The sequence below is a fragment of the Bidens hawaiensis genome, unplaced genomic scaffold (genome assembly GCF_021521415.1).
Source record: "Bidens hawaiensis isolate Kalapana, Puna unplaced genomic scaffold, B.hawaiensis_p1.1 tig00033856_1, whole genome shotgun sequence".
Lineage (NCBI taxonomy): Eukaryota > Viridiplantae > Streptophyta > Magnoliopsida > Asterales > Asteraceae > Bidens > Bidens hawaiensis.
This window is the reverse complement of record NW_027495830.1, coordinates 1-17813: the sequence shown is the minus strand read 5'-3', so window position 1 is coordinate 17813 and position 17813 is coordinate 1. Positions and strand designations below refer to the sequence as shown.

General features: G+C 40.3%; 1 protein-coding gene across 1 annotated transcript; it reads right to left on the bottom strand.

The window, feature by feature from the left end:
* Positions 1-8103: 8103 nt before the first annotated feature.
* LOC143585464 (uncharacterized) lies at positions 8104-17794 on the bottom strand. Its single transcript, XM_077067248.1, has 2 exons — positions 17123-17794; positions 8104-8862 (listed from the first exon to the last, which is right to left on the bottom strand). The coding sequence occupies exons 1-2, from the start codon at positions 17489-17491 to the stop codon at positions 8248-8250; spliced, it is 984 nt and encodes a 327-aa protein (XP_076923363.1). The 5' UTR covers positions 17492-17794; the 3' UTR covers positions 8104-8247.
* Between the last annotated feature and the right edge of the window lie 19 nt (positions 17795-17813).

Genomic DNA, 17813 nt, shown 5'->3' with positions numbered 1-17813 from the left:
ATCTACATTTTTAGTTTTAAGACTATAACTAACGCCAAACCCCCCAAGTTTGAAGGATCGAAAGGTGCTACTTCTTTGCTTCAGTGGTACAGAAGTACGAAGAGCACTTTCCTCCATATTGAGTGCCCCGATGAAAAGAAGACACAATTTGCTTCAAGTATCTTTGAAAAAAGAGCTCTTACTTAGTGGGTGAAAGTAAATCCGCTCATGGCACGGAGGTAGCCATGGCCTTGCCATGAGACTAGCTCAAGGACATAATGACTAAAGAATTTTGGCCTCCTAACGAACTCATGAACCTTGAAGTCAAATTCTGGAATCTAAAACAGGAAAGTGGTGACAATGTAGCTTACAACGCTCGCTTTAATGAGCTCAGATTCTTGGTGCCGCATCTCGTTACCCACATTAAATTGTGTCATTGATAAGCACATCAGGGGCCTCCAGATGCAAATTCCAGACTCCATCTTGAGTATCGCCACTAAGGTTCTTCGCGATGCTATAACTCTTCCAGCAACTCTATCCGATAATCATGTTAAATCCATCATCTCTAGCCTCTGGATCATAGCGAGACGATGGTGTTGGAATAAAGGAATGAGTAGCCTCGTAATGTGCAAACCACGGTCTATAAAAACCTAACCTAACCCAGACACTCTAGTTTTAAATTTATAAACCTAGACTCTCCTAATGCTAGACCACTAGACAGGCAAGTGTACCTATCAACTGTAGTAAAGCCAAATGAAGTCCGGATATCGAACCCACATGACACTAGCGACACCTAAACTAGACTCTGACTAATAACTTAAATAAATAGATTCAATTGATTTTTGTTTTTTTTTAATTATTAACTATAAATTAAAAAAAATACTTACACTAAAACTGACACATAAACTAGAAACGAACAAATCAACTCAAATAGGAAAAACAACTACCTAGGCAAGGAATTCTACTAGTCAACTCGTAAACTCTCGGAAGTGGATTTATGACTGGTAACCGGGTGTAAAAATATGACACCAAAGAATAACTAAAGTACGCTATATCACCTCTCGGTCTCACCAACAATACCTAAGAACCCTAAATATCATGTAAAGCTCAACGGTTTAATAGTTCGGATCACCTCCCGGTCTCACCAACAATACCTAACTATGCTAAGGTTCCCAAAGACTAAATTACCTCCCGGTCTTTCTAATCACAAAACTCCCTAAAGGGTAAAGGGGTATTCTTATTGAATTCGGTTATAATTCGGATCTGTAAGAATCTAAGGGAATCTAGGGTAACTCACTCCTATACAATCACTATCCAATCCCACAAAAGACCAAAACATGCGACATTTAATTACCTCCCGGTCTCTCAAGTGGTTGAATATTAGGTATCGCTAAACTCTCAATTACCGTTCCCTTGGAATACGTTAATGATATACCATAAACTAGTTGTAAACACACAATAAACAACCTAATATGCATCCATACATGAAAGATGTTCACAAAGACGCATCTAGAACATTAAATTGATAATAAATTAATGCCAAATACGCATATGTATCACAACCAAATAAAATAAAAACTTTACCAAAGCATGAACCAATCAATAAATAATCCAAAACCAAAAATAAAACGTTGATAACCGTGCTTGTTGGTGTGCTAGGTTGCAAGGTTTTTCCTTCTATGCTCTCGTTAAACCCCAACAAGGGCTTCCCCACGGCGTCTTGTGTTCCAATGAGCCGACCTCCAATAATCCTCGACATTTTTTCCTTTTATATTTAGTTCCCTCTCCCACCAATCATTTAACGGACTCCTTTAATAGCCCAATAATATTACGTATGGGCTGTTGGTGGAAGTTCTAATTACACAGCCCAAAATTCCTTATAATTATTTGGTTTAACACATTTAAACGACGTGAAAACTCACATTTATGTTTGATTACCTGTGGACAAAACAAACGTTAATAAACTTCAAAGTTCTAAGTAATTCATATTTTTTTTTGAATTATTAACTTGTTACTTATAACTTAGAAAGATTTATAATAATAATATTAATATAACAATAAATGTCTATAAAACATAATTCGAATATTCATTCATTGATCTCCAACTTTAGTTCAAATGGTTTGTTTTACCTCATTGTCTTTTAAAATCTTTAAAATTCAAAATATGAGCCACTAACGAGTTTAGTTAAATAGAAGCACCCCAAACCTAGTCAAAAGTGTAGAGAATAGTTCTAATAGTTATATATAATTTAACCCATATCACCCTGACTTCAAGAGCCTCAACTTTTTCACCTTCGCCTGTTGTGGTCTCCACCCCGCTCTTTCAGTGACTTCTGCATGCGGGGCAAACATTTCAGGATCAGTTCGGGCACTTATAGAGTAACCCTCTCCCCCACATGCGGAGCACTATCTTGAGCCGTTTCTTTACTCACATACACACTCCCATCACCGTCAGCAGCTATCGCCCTTGTCCTATATACAATAAGTTTGAAAACAATAAATAGGATTGGAGTGTGAAACAAATGTAAAGATAAAACGATTCTAGTAAAAATACTTGGAGACGTCACTGACTTGGACAAATAATCACCAAGTTTAGGTTTCATGGTCTTGGGTTTGAATACCATGAAATCAACAGGCGTGACAGGGCTAGCAGCCGTATGGGTAACCGATTTTGGATTGTTGGCAAAAAAAGGTTTGACTTATAAACTTCCACATAATCATCGCCAGTGGTCGGCCTTTCCTTACTCTTGGGTTTGACACCACCCACACTCGCCATCTTTCCACCGCCCTTAGTTTTCTGCGACGGGGACCGGATTAAGTCGAGTTGCAGCCACTTCTAAACGATCGCGTGGAGAAGATAGATATTTAGGAGAGCAAGGAAGAGACTCATCATTGGATGACAAGATCAATAGAACTTTGTCGGTAGTTTGCACGGATAATGGACTAGGGTTAGGAATGGACGAACCTGACAACGCGGAAGAAGTATGGACATCTTATTGAAGGGGAGCATCATCCAAACGTGGGAACAAAAAGTTTTCCCTCGTTTTATCCAAGATGGAAGCTTCTCCCTATGTAGGAGCACGCCCCATTAAGCGCCCCTTGTTACCTTGACAAGCGATAACAAAACGTTGCCGGCCTCTTCAACCACAAAAAAGTGAAAAACAAAAAAAAGATTATACATATATAAATGTTTGTACAGGCTTACCGCCATTCTCGCAACAATAGTAAGGTATTTCATCAACAATCCTCCAATTCCTGCTCATCCCAGGGGATACTAAAGTCGCCTCAGCAGTGGGGCACAAAGAAGTGGGTGTTAGGATTAAACACACACACGAACCGAACACAAACACAAAAGAAATAAACGAACATGAGGATTTAACGTGGTTCGGTCTAAACTGACCTACGTCCACGGGTGGCAACTAGATATTCTTAATAATTACAAGTACAGAACGTCAAATATAGAAGATTAATTTAGGGTTTGCATCTTATTGAACAAGAAATCCAAACCGGGCCGGGCTTCGGTCTGGCCACCCTACACCCGTATGTCCTTTGGACTGCAACTAATAAACCGGTCCAAAACAAAAGGCCTACGAACCCAACAATCTCCCACTCAGAGGCCTTGAGTACTCTCGTATGCACTCCTCATCGTACTTCTGTAATCTAACATTAAACTTATAGCTGCCACCGCCTTCTCATTAATTAACCTGAAGGCCCCGTTGAAGCTCCCCGGACCCGTTCTCTGTCCCTACCGGCTCCCACTGTAACGAACTGCCGGATCCTGAGATACCCCAAGAACAAACACTCTCCATATTCAGCAAGTAATTCACTGGAGAGACTTTAACAGCTAGAATACTGGTTTTCTTAATCCACTGTCGACCTAGAACTGTAACTGAAACACAACCTGTTCTCCCACTGTCACGATGTCCTTCGACTGATTTAACCTTTCTAGCTCGTTCATCCTGAATCTTCACTTTGGCTCTGGGTTTGTTACTTGCAAAACAAACCTTCTTATGCCCATGAGGTTCTGTGAACCGGACTTTGTCTTTCACCAAAACTGGATCCACTCCTTTCGGTGACATATCGACCATATAGAACGAACCCATTTTCTTTCCAAGAGAAACCACAAGATTCCCTTTGACTACTTTCCACTGCCCATTCCCGAACTTAACATCGTGCCCCTGGTCATCCAACTGCCCAACTGAAATCAAACGTTTCTTCAAACTTGGAATAACCCTCACGTCTTTCAAAGTCCAAGAAGTACGTGCTGAAGTTATCAAATCAACATCTCCCATACCCGTAGCCTCTAAAATATCATCGTTCACTAGTCGAACATTTCCAAAATCCCCAAACTTTAGATTCTTCATCGTTTCACTACAGTGAGTGGCATGAAACGACGCACCAGAATCCATCACTCAAGCATCAACGTTACTCTCCACACTAAGAACTAAAAACTCATCCTCTGGGCATTCTTCTTCAGTGTTGACTTCCTTCTTTTCATTCTTATCATTCGGACATTGATTCCTGAAGTGTCCCTCCGCCACATGACATTCCTTGTTAGCATGGATCATTGCTACCCCTGTGGGAGTTAGTACCCCTAGATTGCCGTGGGCTGTTGTGGGACTGACATTAAAGTCTCAAACCGCCTCTCTCCCCAGGATTACGTCATAATGCGGATGCGGCATTTCCATGACCAAGAAATCCACATCTTCTGTTCTTGAATGTACCTCGTCGATAAGCGTAACTAGGAATGTCAATTGTCCCAGCGGGTATTCAACACTTTGATTGAATCCTGTTATTGGGGCATTGACTGGCGTAAGTATCCGCTTGTCTTTGTCTTCCAACAAACTGAAACATTGGCGAAACATGATGTCGGACGTCGCCCCCGCATCAATGAAGAAGCGAGGTGTCCTATAGTGGCCGAAAACTGTTGTGGTCACTAACGACGCCTTCTTGTTTACCCCTCCTTTCACCTTTGGGAAAATCACCTGTTCCTCTTTTCAAGCGGCATGTTCCACCTGGCTGCGTTTTTTGGTGTTCATGCCGCCAAAAATTATGTTGGCATGCAAGTCTTTGATTTTCTTTTCTTGCCTCCCGCCATCGCGGAGAGGCGGACGTCTGTTTTTTCCCTTGATACTTTTAACCAGGTGTTCCAGCCTTCCATTTTTTACGTATTCTTCAATGGCGTCTTTCAGGTTTGAACACTGATTGGTTATGTGACCGTGTTGTTCATGATAGTCACAGTGACTCTTCATGTTCGTGTTCGGCCCTGGTTTGATTGGAGCTGGTTTTCTGAGTTGGATCCCTTACATATACATTATCTGCGCTGAACTTTTGGTCAACGGGGTCCATCTGTTGAACGAATGTGTTTGCCCCTTCTGTTAGCTTTTGAAGGAGTCGTACGACGTGGTCTCCTTCGGCTGGGTTTCTTGGTTCAGCCTTGACCATACAGAAGACATCTTTTTTACCTTGTCGGGCTCTGTTGATATCATTTGTTGCGTCGCTACGCATCAGTTCTTTGCCCAGACTCTTTTCTGTTATCGTATATCTTTTGGTCGCGGTCATGATATCGTCCCAACGATGAGGCATGCTTTCCCTGCCCATAAGGTTTCGAATTAGATCATCGCACCTTACGTTTTGGCAGAAGGTTGCTCGCAGAAGCTCTTCTCCAATGCCACCAATATTGAACCCTTCCTGGTTAAATCTAGTGATGAAATCCTCAAGCATCTCATTATCCCTTCTTGTCATAGTAAGGATGCCTGCTGGATCGTTGATGTGGTGCCGGTGTTGACTAAAGTGTTGGGTGAACTTACTTGATAAGTCCTCCCAGCCGTTGATTTGTCCTTCTGGCAATCTTTTGAACCAATCCCTTGATGCGCCGACCAAAGTTAGTGTAAAAATATGACACCATAACGGCATTTTCCACCCTTACACTAACCCGGCGGCTATAAATGTTTGCAAGTGGTCATTAGGATCTGATAGACCATCATATTGGCCTACTGTTGGCATAATTTTTGGGTTTTCAGGTAATTCCGCTTTTGCGATCCGTCTTATGAACTTTGACTTTCCCGTCGATGTTGTTGGCCGATATGGTTTTGAAAAGTCTTCGTTCTCGTATGGGTGATACTTGATAAGTTTTTAGGCGGCGGCGTCCAGACCCCTCAAACTTGCTTCGTAATCGGGGTCGTCAAGACGCAGAGTCACCTTCAAGATGCAACTGATGTGGCATGTCTTCCGCTTTGTTGTTTTGACGGGCGGATGACGCTTTGCCGGCTGGTGTTTTGTACGAATTTGATTTGATTCCTCCTCGTCTTCCTCTTCATGTTCACCGTTACTACTGTTTTCCCCATCGAACAACGTTCTTGGTCGGACGACGACTACCATTCTTTCTTGGACTTTGGCCACGAGTTTTTGTTGTTCACTTTCTAACCAAGCCATTATCTCTAGTGGCATGGTCGTTTGTGAACGTAACTTCGTTTTGGCTTTGTCCGTAACGAGAGGACGAAGGATGGACGCATTAGCGATGCTTCCGCCACTACCCTTTGCGTCAACAATTTCTAAGTCTTCTTGGTTGGCCTTTGACTGTTGGCCACCCTCTTTTGGCTGGGGTTTTGCCACTCATCTGGCTCAAGAAAGGAGTGTTCTAAAAGCTTTTACTGTTCAAGCAATATGCACGGATGGCGCCAATGAAGAAACACAAATCCACCCTTAGGTCTAACAAGTTAGTTCAAGGGTAATAGTTAAGTATTCCCCACGATGGGTTATAATCCTCCTTGGCGTAGATGAGTTTCCTGCAAAACAGAACACTGTGAGCTAGTTACGAGGAATTGGGGGGGGGGGGGGATTCTCTCGTAACCACCCTAAGGCGTGAGAATAAGTACTTGGTAGTACAATGTAATGTATTGAGAGAGAGAGAGAGTAAGAATATTGGATCGTGGATCCTTTACCGTTCGGAGGTATATTGGTATTTATAGCCGGAGGAGAGAGAGTATGGCCAACTACCTTATAAGCCTTTTCCACCAATTATATTCTCCACTCGTGCGGTTGTGGAGGTTAGTGGACATCATGGCCTTTTGACATTGACGTGGTGTACTATTTTGTACGTCTTTTATGTGTTGTCCAATCCCCATTGGTTGGGTAATATACCCAATGAAAATTCTTCCTTTTTGTCCCATGCCGGTGGATATCTTAGCACTACCATTCCCAATGTGTCGGGGAATATTTATTATTTTAGGCAATGGTTATGGCGCCATGCAGTCCGCCTAGCGCAATGTCTGTCCGCTTTTATTAAGCTTATAGTTATGGCGCCATGTCTTCCGCCTAGCGCATAGTTTATCCACTTATCGGGTGTTATATTAATTTGATGGTGGGTTCAGTACCCTACCTCTACCGATGGTAACCTTGAATATCCAGTTGAAATACTAAATTGACTATACTAAGTTCACTTTTTGTTTCTTCGGTATATATCAACAGATGCCATCTAATCTGTATTAACACTATTGATCGAACAACGACAACCAAGAAATAAAGCCGACAACCAATTTCCAAGGTAATTCAATTATGATCGAACTAATAACTTGTAATCGGTGATTCAAATAAGAGCAATCCGAATCACACTGACTTGGGTTTGCATGCTGATTTGAAAATCAAATTGAGTCTTCCGTTAGCACCTAACCGTTTGCCTGCGGGTTTCAATTGAACGTGAATTTAAAATCGGTTTATTTCATATCCTCAAAAACGTGGCTATGGTGCCGATTGTTTAGAATCAAACAATAACTGATTGAATTGCAAAAGGATTAAGATTTCCATACGCATCTGTTCTAAACATACCGATTCAGCCTAATGCGAATTACAAGTTCATCCTTCAAATTTACATATTTAATAAATACTGTCTAAACATATTTGGACACTTTGTCATATCTAACCCTAAACTTTAGATGGGTGGAATTATTTCTAACAATTTACGAAGTACAAACAAATATGAATTACACTAACATATAAGGATTGCACTCAAATGATTGTGACTTTTATTGATAAAACTGAGAATGAAAAACGTAAGCAAGTGGATGAATTAAATAGAGTGAAAACTAATCAAACAAACTTAGCCGGAACTTAAAATCCAAATTCAAATTCAAATTCAGTTTCAATTTCAAAGAATCATGCAAGAGTATAGAAAGCAGCAGAAACCCTAGTTTGAGTTTACATCCGACAATAAATACATTTTAATACATAATCACGCACAAGTCAACTTATCAATTTGAACTCACATCTTTACCGGTGAACAAACTCAGGCTTTACTTGCTTAAAGAGGTTTTTAGAACCATATGTTGAGCGATAAACTTCACCTAGAAGTTTGTACTGAAGTCTAGCATATAACACAACGGGTACTGCAGCAAATACCCATATAACAAGTACCATCCAACCTACCCTGTCGTTATAAAAAGCAGATATACTAAAAGCAACCGTCATAGCAGCGATAGAGAGGAAAAGTGTTGCTAGACCTTTCATGAGTTTTTTGGGTAGTGATTCCAAGAAATCTTGCTCAGCATAACGAGATGTGAGGATGTATAAGAACATGAGGATCGAAATTGATGCAATTGTCAAAGAAATGGCATCCGATAAAACAAATACCGTGAAAGCACCATCATTACGTAAAATTGGAAGTCCATCGTTTTGATTGTATCCACCTATTACGGTGAAAGCTGCTCCAAATACCATGGTAGCAATTAGCGCAGCAACTACCATAGAGTGGCTAGCGGTATCTTTCATCCACTTCTCACTTGCGGACATGAGATCTTTGTGGTCCTTGGTGAACATTTCGTGTGGTAGTAGACCAGCCTTATTCTTCTTTTCTTGATAAGAAGGAGGGAGCATACCTTCTACTTCCTACACATATATGATAGATTTGGTGTTAAAAGCAAAAGCACAAAGAACACAATTGCAATGGATATCTTAAAAGAGTAGCTTGGATTTTTCCAGTTTGTTTATATATATACGAGAAGCTACTCATTTATAGGTTAGATTATTAAAGTGCTTATCCTGATTACATAATTATATAATCTGTATGCAATCCTTAAACCATTAGAGAGTTAGGGTTTAGTTATGTTAAGCCCACAGACGTAGTTTGAATCTTTATTTATTGTAATCAACTATTGAATGGAAATCAATACGTTATTTCATATTCTTATGGGTGTTAGCATGCAGAATAACAAAATCAACGTAACTGTAAAATCATGAACCATCTCATGGGCATCATAATTCCAATACTAGTATTAATGAATTAGGGTTTAGTTATGTTTAAGCCTGCGGACCAGGTTAGTTTTAAGGTTTCTAGATTATTTCTATATTTATCTATATAATAAAATAATGGATTTCTAACAACCATTTTGTTTCATACTTTTCATTAAATCTCTTCAAATTGGCACATGTCATTTTGACAATTTTTTTTTTTATTTTTCATTTTCATTAAAATACAAGTTATCAAATCCTTTTAGATGACCGCAAATATCTTTAAATTGTCACATGACATTTTGACATTTTTTTATTCTTTCCTTTTCGTAAAGTACTTTTCATCAAATCTCTTTAAACTGTCAAATGGCATTTTGGCATTTTTTTTTATTTTTTCATTTTCATTAAAATACTTTTTATCAAATCTCTATAAATTGTCACTTGACATTTTTTTTTTATTTTTTTCCTTTTCATTAAAATTAAAATTCAATTCACATACAACGAGTTATGTAAACAACTAGACTATGTTAAAAGCAATTCTATTTCCATCCTTCAGACTTAAACCTAACAATTCTATGTAATCCTCAACCCTAATTTTATAATGATTATACCCTAATTCAAAGTATAAATGCGATTAGACTATACATATTCATTTAACGATCACCATCTGCTTTTACATTCGTCTTCTACATTGGAATTATAAGGTTTGTTTGATTTCTTATTTTCACATGTGTTTCAATCGATATTCATCAACATGGGTATTGATTTATTGAATGCAACACAAAATTAAAACATCCATAGGAGATTCGTTGGTAAAAACATAGGTTTCGATAAATTAATTATATTCTTTTGGTTCTTTGATTAAATCCATTTTATGGAATGGGACTTCTCAAATTTTATCACTTTGGTTTGAAATTAAAGAGTTCTATTCAAATTTCTATATAACCTAATACAACATAGCCTATATATATATATATATATATATATAGTCTTCTTGAAAGCTTACCAATATTAAACTTTAAAGTTTTGTAATGTTTTTTAACTACTATAAAACACTAATGTCTGTTACGTGTATGCTATAGATAATTTTATGATATTAACAAAATGTTTGTAAATGTTTATATTATCATTTATTTATTGTTTTTTGTTTTATTATTACCCTGTGTACTGCATGTGTTTTTTTTAATATATATTTTTTACTAACCCGTATATCACACGGGTTCTAACCTAATATAATCATATATAGATGTTTTATCTATGCATTAAATTAATTACTATTGAGAACAATATCTATTTGAATCTTTAAAGTAAACAAAATTTCTAAATGACAAAATTTTTACCATAATCTTCATCATCAATCTAATGACCCTCACACTTTAAATTATTAGATGAAATTTTCAACCAATAAATTTTTGTCACTTGTCCTATGAATCTCTATTGAAAATCTCAGCCAAGGATTAAAAGTATGTGGGTTAACGAGAACTATGGCGAACAATATGGAAAATATATGGTCAAATGGACCTTTTGGTTACTATAACTAGTCAAATGTATAATTTGATCATTTTCACATCATGATAATATTATTCATTCTGAAGAAGCACTGGTTCAACCATCAGCCTAGATTATTGGTCCTTAGGTTAGAGTTAGTATTTCCCGTGGTGGTGATACACAATTCAGTTAATCTGAGTGGTATACCTGCAAAACAAAACATCGTGGGCTCGTTACAACAAGGAGAGTGAGGGTACTTCTCGTAACCACCCTCCAGCGTGAGAATCAGTGTGGGAAACCGGAGATAATATAAGAGAATTAAGTACGAATGGGATACTTAAGTAGAGAGAAAAGATGAGGGTACTTTACTGTTGGTTCTAGGATGGTAATTATAGCCAAAGGGAATGAGAGAAGGAGGTGGGCTAGCTTCTTTGTCAAGAGATTCACCAATAAGTAGGGCCGCACGTTGCCCCTATGAGGAGTAGGTGAATAAAGCAACTGGATGATAGTGACATTTGTACTATGTTGTACCAATGATGATGTGTTGTCTTATTCTTATTGGTTGAATGTCACTTTCACCAAGATACTCCTTTTTATACCATACCTAGGATGATCTTAGAGTCAGATATTCTAGGAAGCAAGGAGTGACCCGTGGTGTTATAAGGTTGGGGTTCCGCCAATGTTAGGATTTTTCTAGGTGTTGAACTTATAGATAGGAAGCGTCGTTCTGCGGAACGTGTGAACCCTCCCGTGGAGGGTTCTCATTTCTTTTAGGTGGGTCTAGGACACTACCTCTTCAAGTCTCCCTAGTCCACTGTTATTATCGGATGTTAGTAAGCGTGAGAAATTGTGGACTGATGAGGTGTTCATAGTAGCTATTTTGGGAGGGGTTCCACCGCAATTTACCCTCCGAGGGGTGTTGCCCTCGCCCTTCCGATGATTTTGAAAAGAAGGTCTTCCGCGGTGGCGTTTCCTAGCGGAAGACACTTGGAATAATATCTTTCCCGATGTTGTTCTTGACGGAAGGTATTTGGTAGCCAATCATATGTGGAAGTGATCCTGGCTGAATGTATTTGGAAGCCTAACTTCCGCAAAGTTTTTTATGTCGGAAGGTATTTGGAAGACACCACTTATGTATTTTGGCAAGCACCCACCTACTAAGATGGCCTACCAACTAGGTTTCGGCAGGAGAATTATTAAACATCTTGACTTGGTGGGAGGATGAGATTGTGGGCTTGATGGGACGTCGTACCATCGGTTTTTGTCTGTATCAGGCGCGTGGGCGAGAATCCCCATGGCGCGTCCAGATGTAACACGTTTCATGGTTTATTCCTCCTGTGTGGCATGTTTTAATTGGGACTTCTTGTTTTTTTCTCTTCGGGCAAACGACCCCCATCACATTAATTGCGATGGGTATATATAAGTTGAGAGGGATGTTTTTCTCCACTATTCCCTCAACCTTCTTCCTTTCTATCCTCTCTATTCTCTCTCCGACGAGCGACTTTCGGGGAATATTCATCATTTCCAGTGAATATTCTCTCGAACTCCCTTAGTATTTTTCTTCTTCTCCAACATTTTTTTTGGTTTTTACTAATGTCTGATTCTCGTCCCCGTGCGAAGGAGAAAGCAAGGAAGAACATGTTGACGATGGACCTCGTCGGCTGCAAGATGCAGTGGTCTAACTGTGAGGATGTGGTCAATACGTCTCAGACAAACCCGTCCGTTGAGCCTAAGTTGCCGGCGATTGGCACGACGGTGATCAAACCTCGTGCATGCAAGATTGCTATCTTTGGGATGCAATTCTCCCAAATTCACTCGTTGTGCGCCTTCGCCATTTCGAGAATACTTGTCACTGTTTGGGTATAGCCTCTTCAATTGACAAGTTAATGGCGTTTTACGTGTTTTGTAACTCGCAAGGCTGTTTAAACCTTTACACGCGGCCGGGTTCGAAGGCTATCGTTGGGTAACCGCGCCAAAGCTTTCATGACTGGAAGTGCCGGTTTTTCTTTGTGACTGTGCCGGTGATTCTCTATGTCATGCATTTTTAAGGTGAAGGAGCTATCGGAGACCAAACCGAGCCTGCACTCGGGGACGAATTGGTATAAGGCATCCAAGGCCAGTTTTTCTCTGCTCCGCCACCATCCTGAAAAGGCCATGGTTATCCTTGGCATGAGCCATATTTGGGATGCGCCATGTCGATGCCGATCATTCGCAACAGAGAGCAAGGTACTCGGAACATCTATAACTTGAAAGATTATCTTCATTTTATTTGTCATACTTATTTTCGTTTCTTGTGCAAAGGCGGATGATCGCTTTCTATTGTTGCAGCACACTCCTATCTAAGGGTGTCAAAGTGATAGGCAAGTGGCCGCTTTTTTGTGGGAGCAGCCTATTTTAGTGCTAACGTCTCCTAACTTCGTGTTCTCGCACCTGACGGGTGAAGCTTTGCCACCGCCACCACCATAACATGCCGCTAATCCATAAAACCAGGTGAGTCTAGTATTAACTCAACTCTTTTGGGTTCTGAGACGTCGTCTTGGGTACAAGTTATCTTGTCCTCCAACAACAATGAGGCTATTCCCATCGATGGTTACGTTCAGAATTATGACAATGTTATTTGTTGCCTTGAATTGATAGAGAGGTGACAATATTTGGTCCACCTGTTGACTTGAGGGCCGGCGAACCCGTAGAGCAGAGCCAGGATGAATTCTGCTTCTTCCAAGGGTTGTAAGAAACGGTCCTTGGTGGACGATGACGATAATGACGTCACCAACCTTGATGGTCCATTTGGCGTTCCGTGTGGCTCCTCCAATGCTATTCTTGCGAAGACTGGAACTGTTGTGGATACCAAAGTGTCTTCGGTCACTAGAGATGAAACCATTATGAAGACAAACGTCCGTTCCTTTATATTTTGTTTTAACAATTTCACTCGAAGAAGCAGTTTGTAGATAAGAAGAGAAAGATGGAGGGAGAGGCGCCACGTAAGGCCACTTAAAATATATCTATTTACGCGTCGAATTCCTCACCTGTGAAGAAGATCATGGGTCGTTCGTCCGACGTGGTCCAAGATCTGCCCTTGATTGCTGGTATGCATGTGATGGCAGGTGTGGTTAAGCCGCCAGAGGCCCAAACCATGGTGGAAACACCCCAAGAACCTATGACGGCGACCGTGGTTATGTCTCCCAAGGTTCAAGACGAGCTACAGTCCGATAAAAAGTCGGGCAAACATCCAAGAACTCACGTTCTTGATGGTGATGAGGTTGTCCAGCCGCCCCCGTTTGGTACTGGGGAGGTTGTTACTAGGGGTGTTCAAATTCAGATATCCAGAGTTTCGGATATCCGAACTTCGGATATTCGAACATTTCGGATAATGGATTTCACTAACCGAATTCGTATCCGAAATTTCAGATATCCGAAGTTCGGATATCCAAAATTTTGGATATCTATTCGGATAGTTAACCATATCCGAAAGTCTATTAAAAAAGCTAATTGATGTCTATAACTTCAATGTTTGGAAACTGAAAAACCAAGAAATGATTGTGTACATCAATATAATAAGTGAATAACAACCACTCATTCATAACGATATAAAACACCACTGGCCCAAAGATATGAGCCACCGCCGGCCACGAATTACCGGAATCCACCAATCACCGTCGCTACGTTTTCATTTCAGATAGTCGACCATTAAATTTTTGTTTCGTCACCCTCTCACTATATCTGTTGTGGTGGATGGTTTTGCGCTTGATGGGGATCAAAGGTTGTGTGCTGGTGGCCGGAGAAGCATAGGAGGATGAGTGGAGGGCCGGAGGAGTGACTGACGGTGGTGGCCGACGCCGGTGGAGAAGGGTGTACGGCCGGTGGACAGTGGATTCGGATATCCGAAAAATCCTGATAGTTCGGATAGGGATAATCGGATAATTCGGATACGGATTTAGATAGTTTTGAACACTCTTAGTTGTTACCAGCAAAATTTTCAACTTGAAGGCAGGGTGTAGTGCCACTGCTGGCGAATGAGGGGGGGTCTAAGGGCCCGACTCTAGGAGGTAGCTCCATCGAGGCTAATCAAAAGTACTTGCCTCGATGTGGTATTAGTCGAGGCGCTAATTTTGAAGATTTGGGCATCTAGGCCGAATTTTTGGATCATTGCTTCCTTCTGGGGGAACGGGTAGTCGGAAGTTTTAACCCCGAGACCGTCTATCTTTAGACGCTACTTATCATGTCGTCCTGGGGCTGATGAAGGACCAAGTATTGACGAACAGGTCATGTTATATTTGGAGGCCCATGATCGTGTCTCCAAAGGTGGCCCACGAAAACGGGCATAACTTGGCCCACGAAGCTCCGTTTCAGGCCTATTACTAGTCAAATCGAAGCTTGTGACGAGGAGCACATTGTGGAAAATAGCCTACGGCAGTTTGGCCCCTGTCCGAGGCCCAAAAACGACTCCTAAATAAAGTTATGGGCCTTTTATTGTTTTTTCAGCACTTTATGTTTTTATTTTTGGGTTTGTATTTGGCCCATGGCCCGTTTTAGGCCCATTTCGTATTAGAACACTTATTTATATGTTGGTTATGTAAGATGAATGATCAGACTTGAATATTAATAAATTTCGTTTTTCTCTTCATTTTCCCTAGACCTTTGGGTGGGATTTGGGGGGTTTTGAAGTTCATCATGGTTATTCACTTAATCAACGTGATTCGATCTTCGTTTTTATTACACCGCTGCATCAGGGGCTTTCCAGTTTGGTAAAGTCGGTTCGCGAGAACCGACTTTTGCATTCTAAAAAGACGAGTCTTATTCTGCAAGGAATCAGCTCGAGCTTGCGGTGATGGCTGCAGAGCACCGCTGTGCTCTGTCTGTCGCTTAAGAAGCTCAGAAGAAGGCTGAGGCGGACTTGGCGGAGTCCGCCAAGGAGCGCATTGAGCGCTACAAAGAGTACATGGACGTCTGCATGAAGACAAATGATGAATTAACATAAGCGAGCGCTAAGACTCTTTCTGCCCAAGAGGCTGCTGCCAAGCGATGCTCAAGAAAATGCTGATTTTTGTAAGCGGATCGTAGAACTAGAGGCGGAAGCGGCAATTTAGAAGGCGGATGCCGATAAGTTGGCTGATGCGGTGGCGACTTAGGAGCATACAATTCATACTTTAACTGCTCAGAGCCACCACCTTGCCAACGAGCTTCACGATGCACAACTCGCCGAGAAGGTAGTCACGGGGTAACTATGATTTCTTGCTGAGGCACGTCATTCGCAAGGTTAGAAGCTTGAGTTTCTTCTTGTTTTATATAGTTATTGAAATTCGACAACTAAGGTTAGCTGCTTATTCTTTGTTTATTTATGCAAGTTTCCATGCGCATCATTGTTGATGAACCCATGACGTAGAGCGTTAGGGGCCTTGAGACGGCGGCCTAGCAGGTGGGGCATAAGTCGGAGTTCCAAGAGGCTCCCTCTACAACGTCGACTTTGAGGTAGCACACCGAGCTGTGAAGGCGGGGTATGATGTCTTGTCCTTCCCCATTTTGCCCACTGTTGCGTAGCTCGGCATGGAAGAAGATAGCGTGTAGAAGTTAAGAGAGCTTTTGGAGCAATCGAGGGCAAGCAAATCTTCAGCGGCGGCTGGCGGTGCGGCGGAGAACATCCTGTCAGAGGGAGAACATGATGAAGAAAGGGTTGACTATGAGGTTTCTCCCCGCCTTTATTAGTTCTTGTAACATCCTGTCAGATTAATTTTTAGTTTAATAAGATGTAATAACCCGTTTAAGGGCTATCTGGGTTTGGTGAGACATATATACCCACGAATTTGGGTCAAATGCATGAGAAACCTTCATTTACAAATAAAACAATCTCGTTGCTTCAGAGAACTTTTAAAGGTTTCATTTATATATATTCAAGATATATAAAAACATAAAATTGAGAAAATATATAAATTTGAGTCTTCATCGTCATCGGGTAGTTCAAAAAACGTAAATATATTTCACCAAATTTACCGGTTCAAACACGTGTCAAAATCGTTTTAGAGACCAGAATACTTTTTTTTCGAAAAAATCCGTTTACGTTAATATATACATTGGGATGTTCAAAAAAGTTTTAATACAAACCTACGTATTTAGTTTTTATTTTCATTTTAATAAATACAAATTATTAACCAAATATTATTAATATACATAATTTTTCGAAAAAGAGAAGGGATGAAGACTGGAGAAATGGTTTTTGGGGGGGGGGGGGGGGGGGGAATTCGGCCTATTCACGAATATATCACATAGGACACCAATTGGTGAATCGGTTGTCCCACGCAACATAACAATTCCTTTCATTTACTCTTACTTACTCTCCAATTCTTTTGCTATAAAAAACATGACTTTTCTCTTGTTTCCTCCCAAACTCTTTACAAGCTCTCATTAAGTTAGAATCTTGGAGAAATTGAAATACCTTATACCATAACAATTCTCTTTGCATTTGTAGAGCAACCCCCGAAATTTCATGAAGCCGCTTGTTCTTTGCACTCATGGCAGCTAAATGCAACATGTTATTGCCATCCACATCTATTAGAGGAGTGACAAAGTCCTTCATTGACCCTATCCCATACAAAAGATTATAGATACCCTCTTGACGGTGTAAGACTGCAGCATGAAATATACTTTGTTTACTGTCATTTAAGTTCCAAATTAGATCCGGATATGTACGAATAAGCTCAATTATAAATTCAGTGTTTCCCATTTCAGTAGCAATAAATAGGACCCGGGAGGAGTATTTTTTTTGGTTATGTGATGCTGTTGCCTCGTCGTCTTGCATTTCCATGTCATTGTCAGGTGGCCCTCTGATAATATCATGAACTTCAGATTTTGGCCTTTTCAATATTTCGGTCCAAATGGCTCTCTAAGTTTCATCGCCTCATTTTCTGTTATAACTTTAACAACTCCATAATCTGAAAGCAATAGAAGTACATGGATGACACCAAACACTTTCGGAATAAAAATATGAAAATTTCAAATAAAATTATAACAATTGTTGGTGTAATACGACATATGGGTCGAAATTTGTAAATTAACAACGTTATTTAAGTTAAACGTATTTTATTAGTTTTAGGTTTTGTAAAATATGATATGTATGGTTTTAACAA

What these genes read in the sequence shown, in the direction of transcription:
- LOC143585464 (XM_077067248.1), bottom strand. Translation starts at nt 17,491, where the DNA reads ATGGAAATGCAAGACGACGAGGCAACAGCATCACATAACCAAAAAAAA. An exon ending in GAGAATTGTTATGGTATAAG is followed by an intron (nt 8,863 to 17,122) that starts GTATTTCAATTT and finishes ATATATGTGTAG; the next exon opens with GAAGTAGAAGGTATGCTCCC.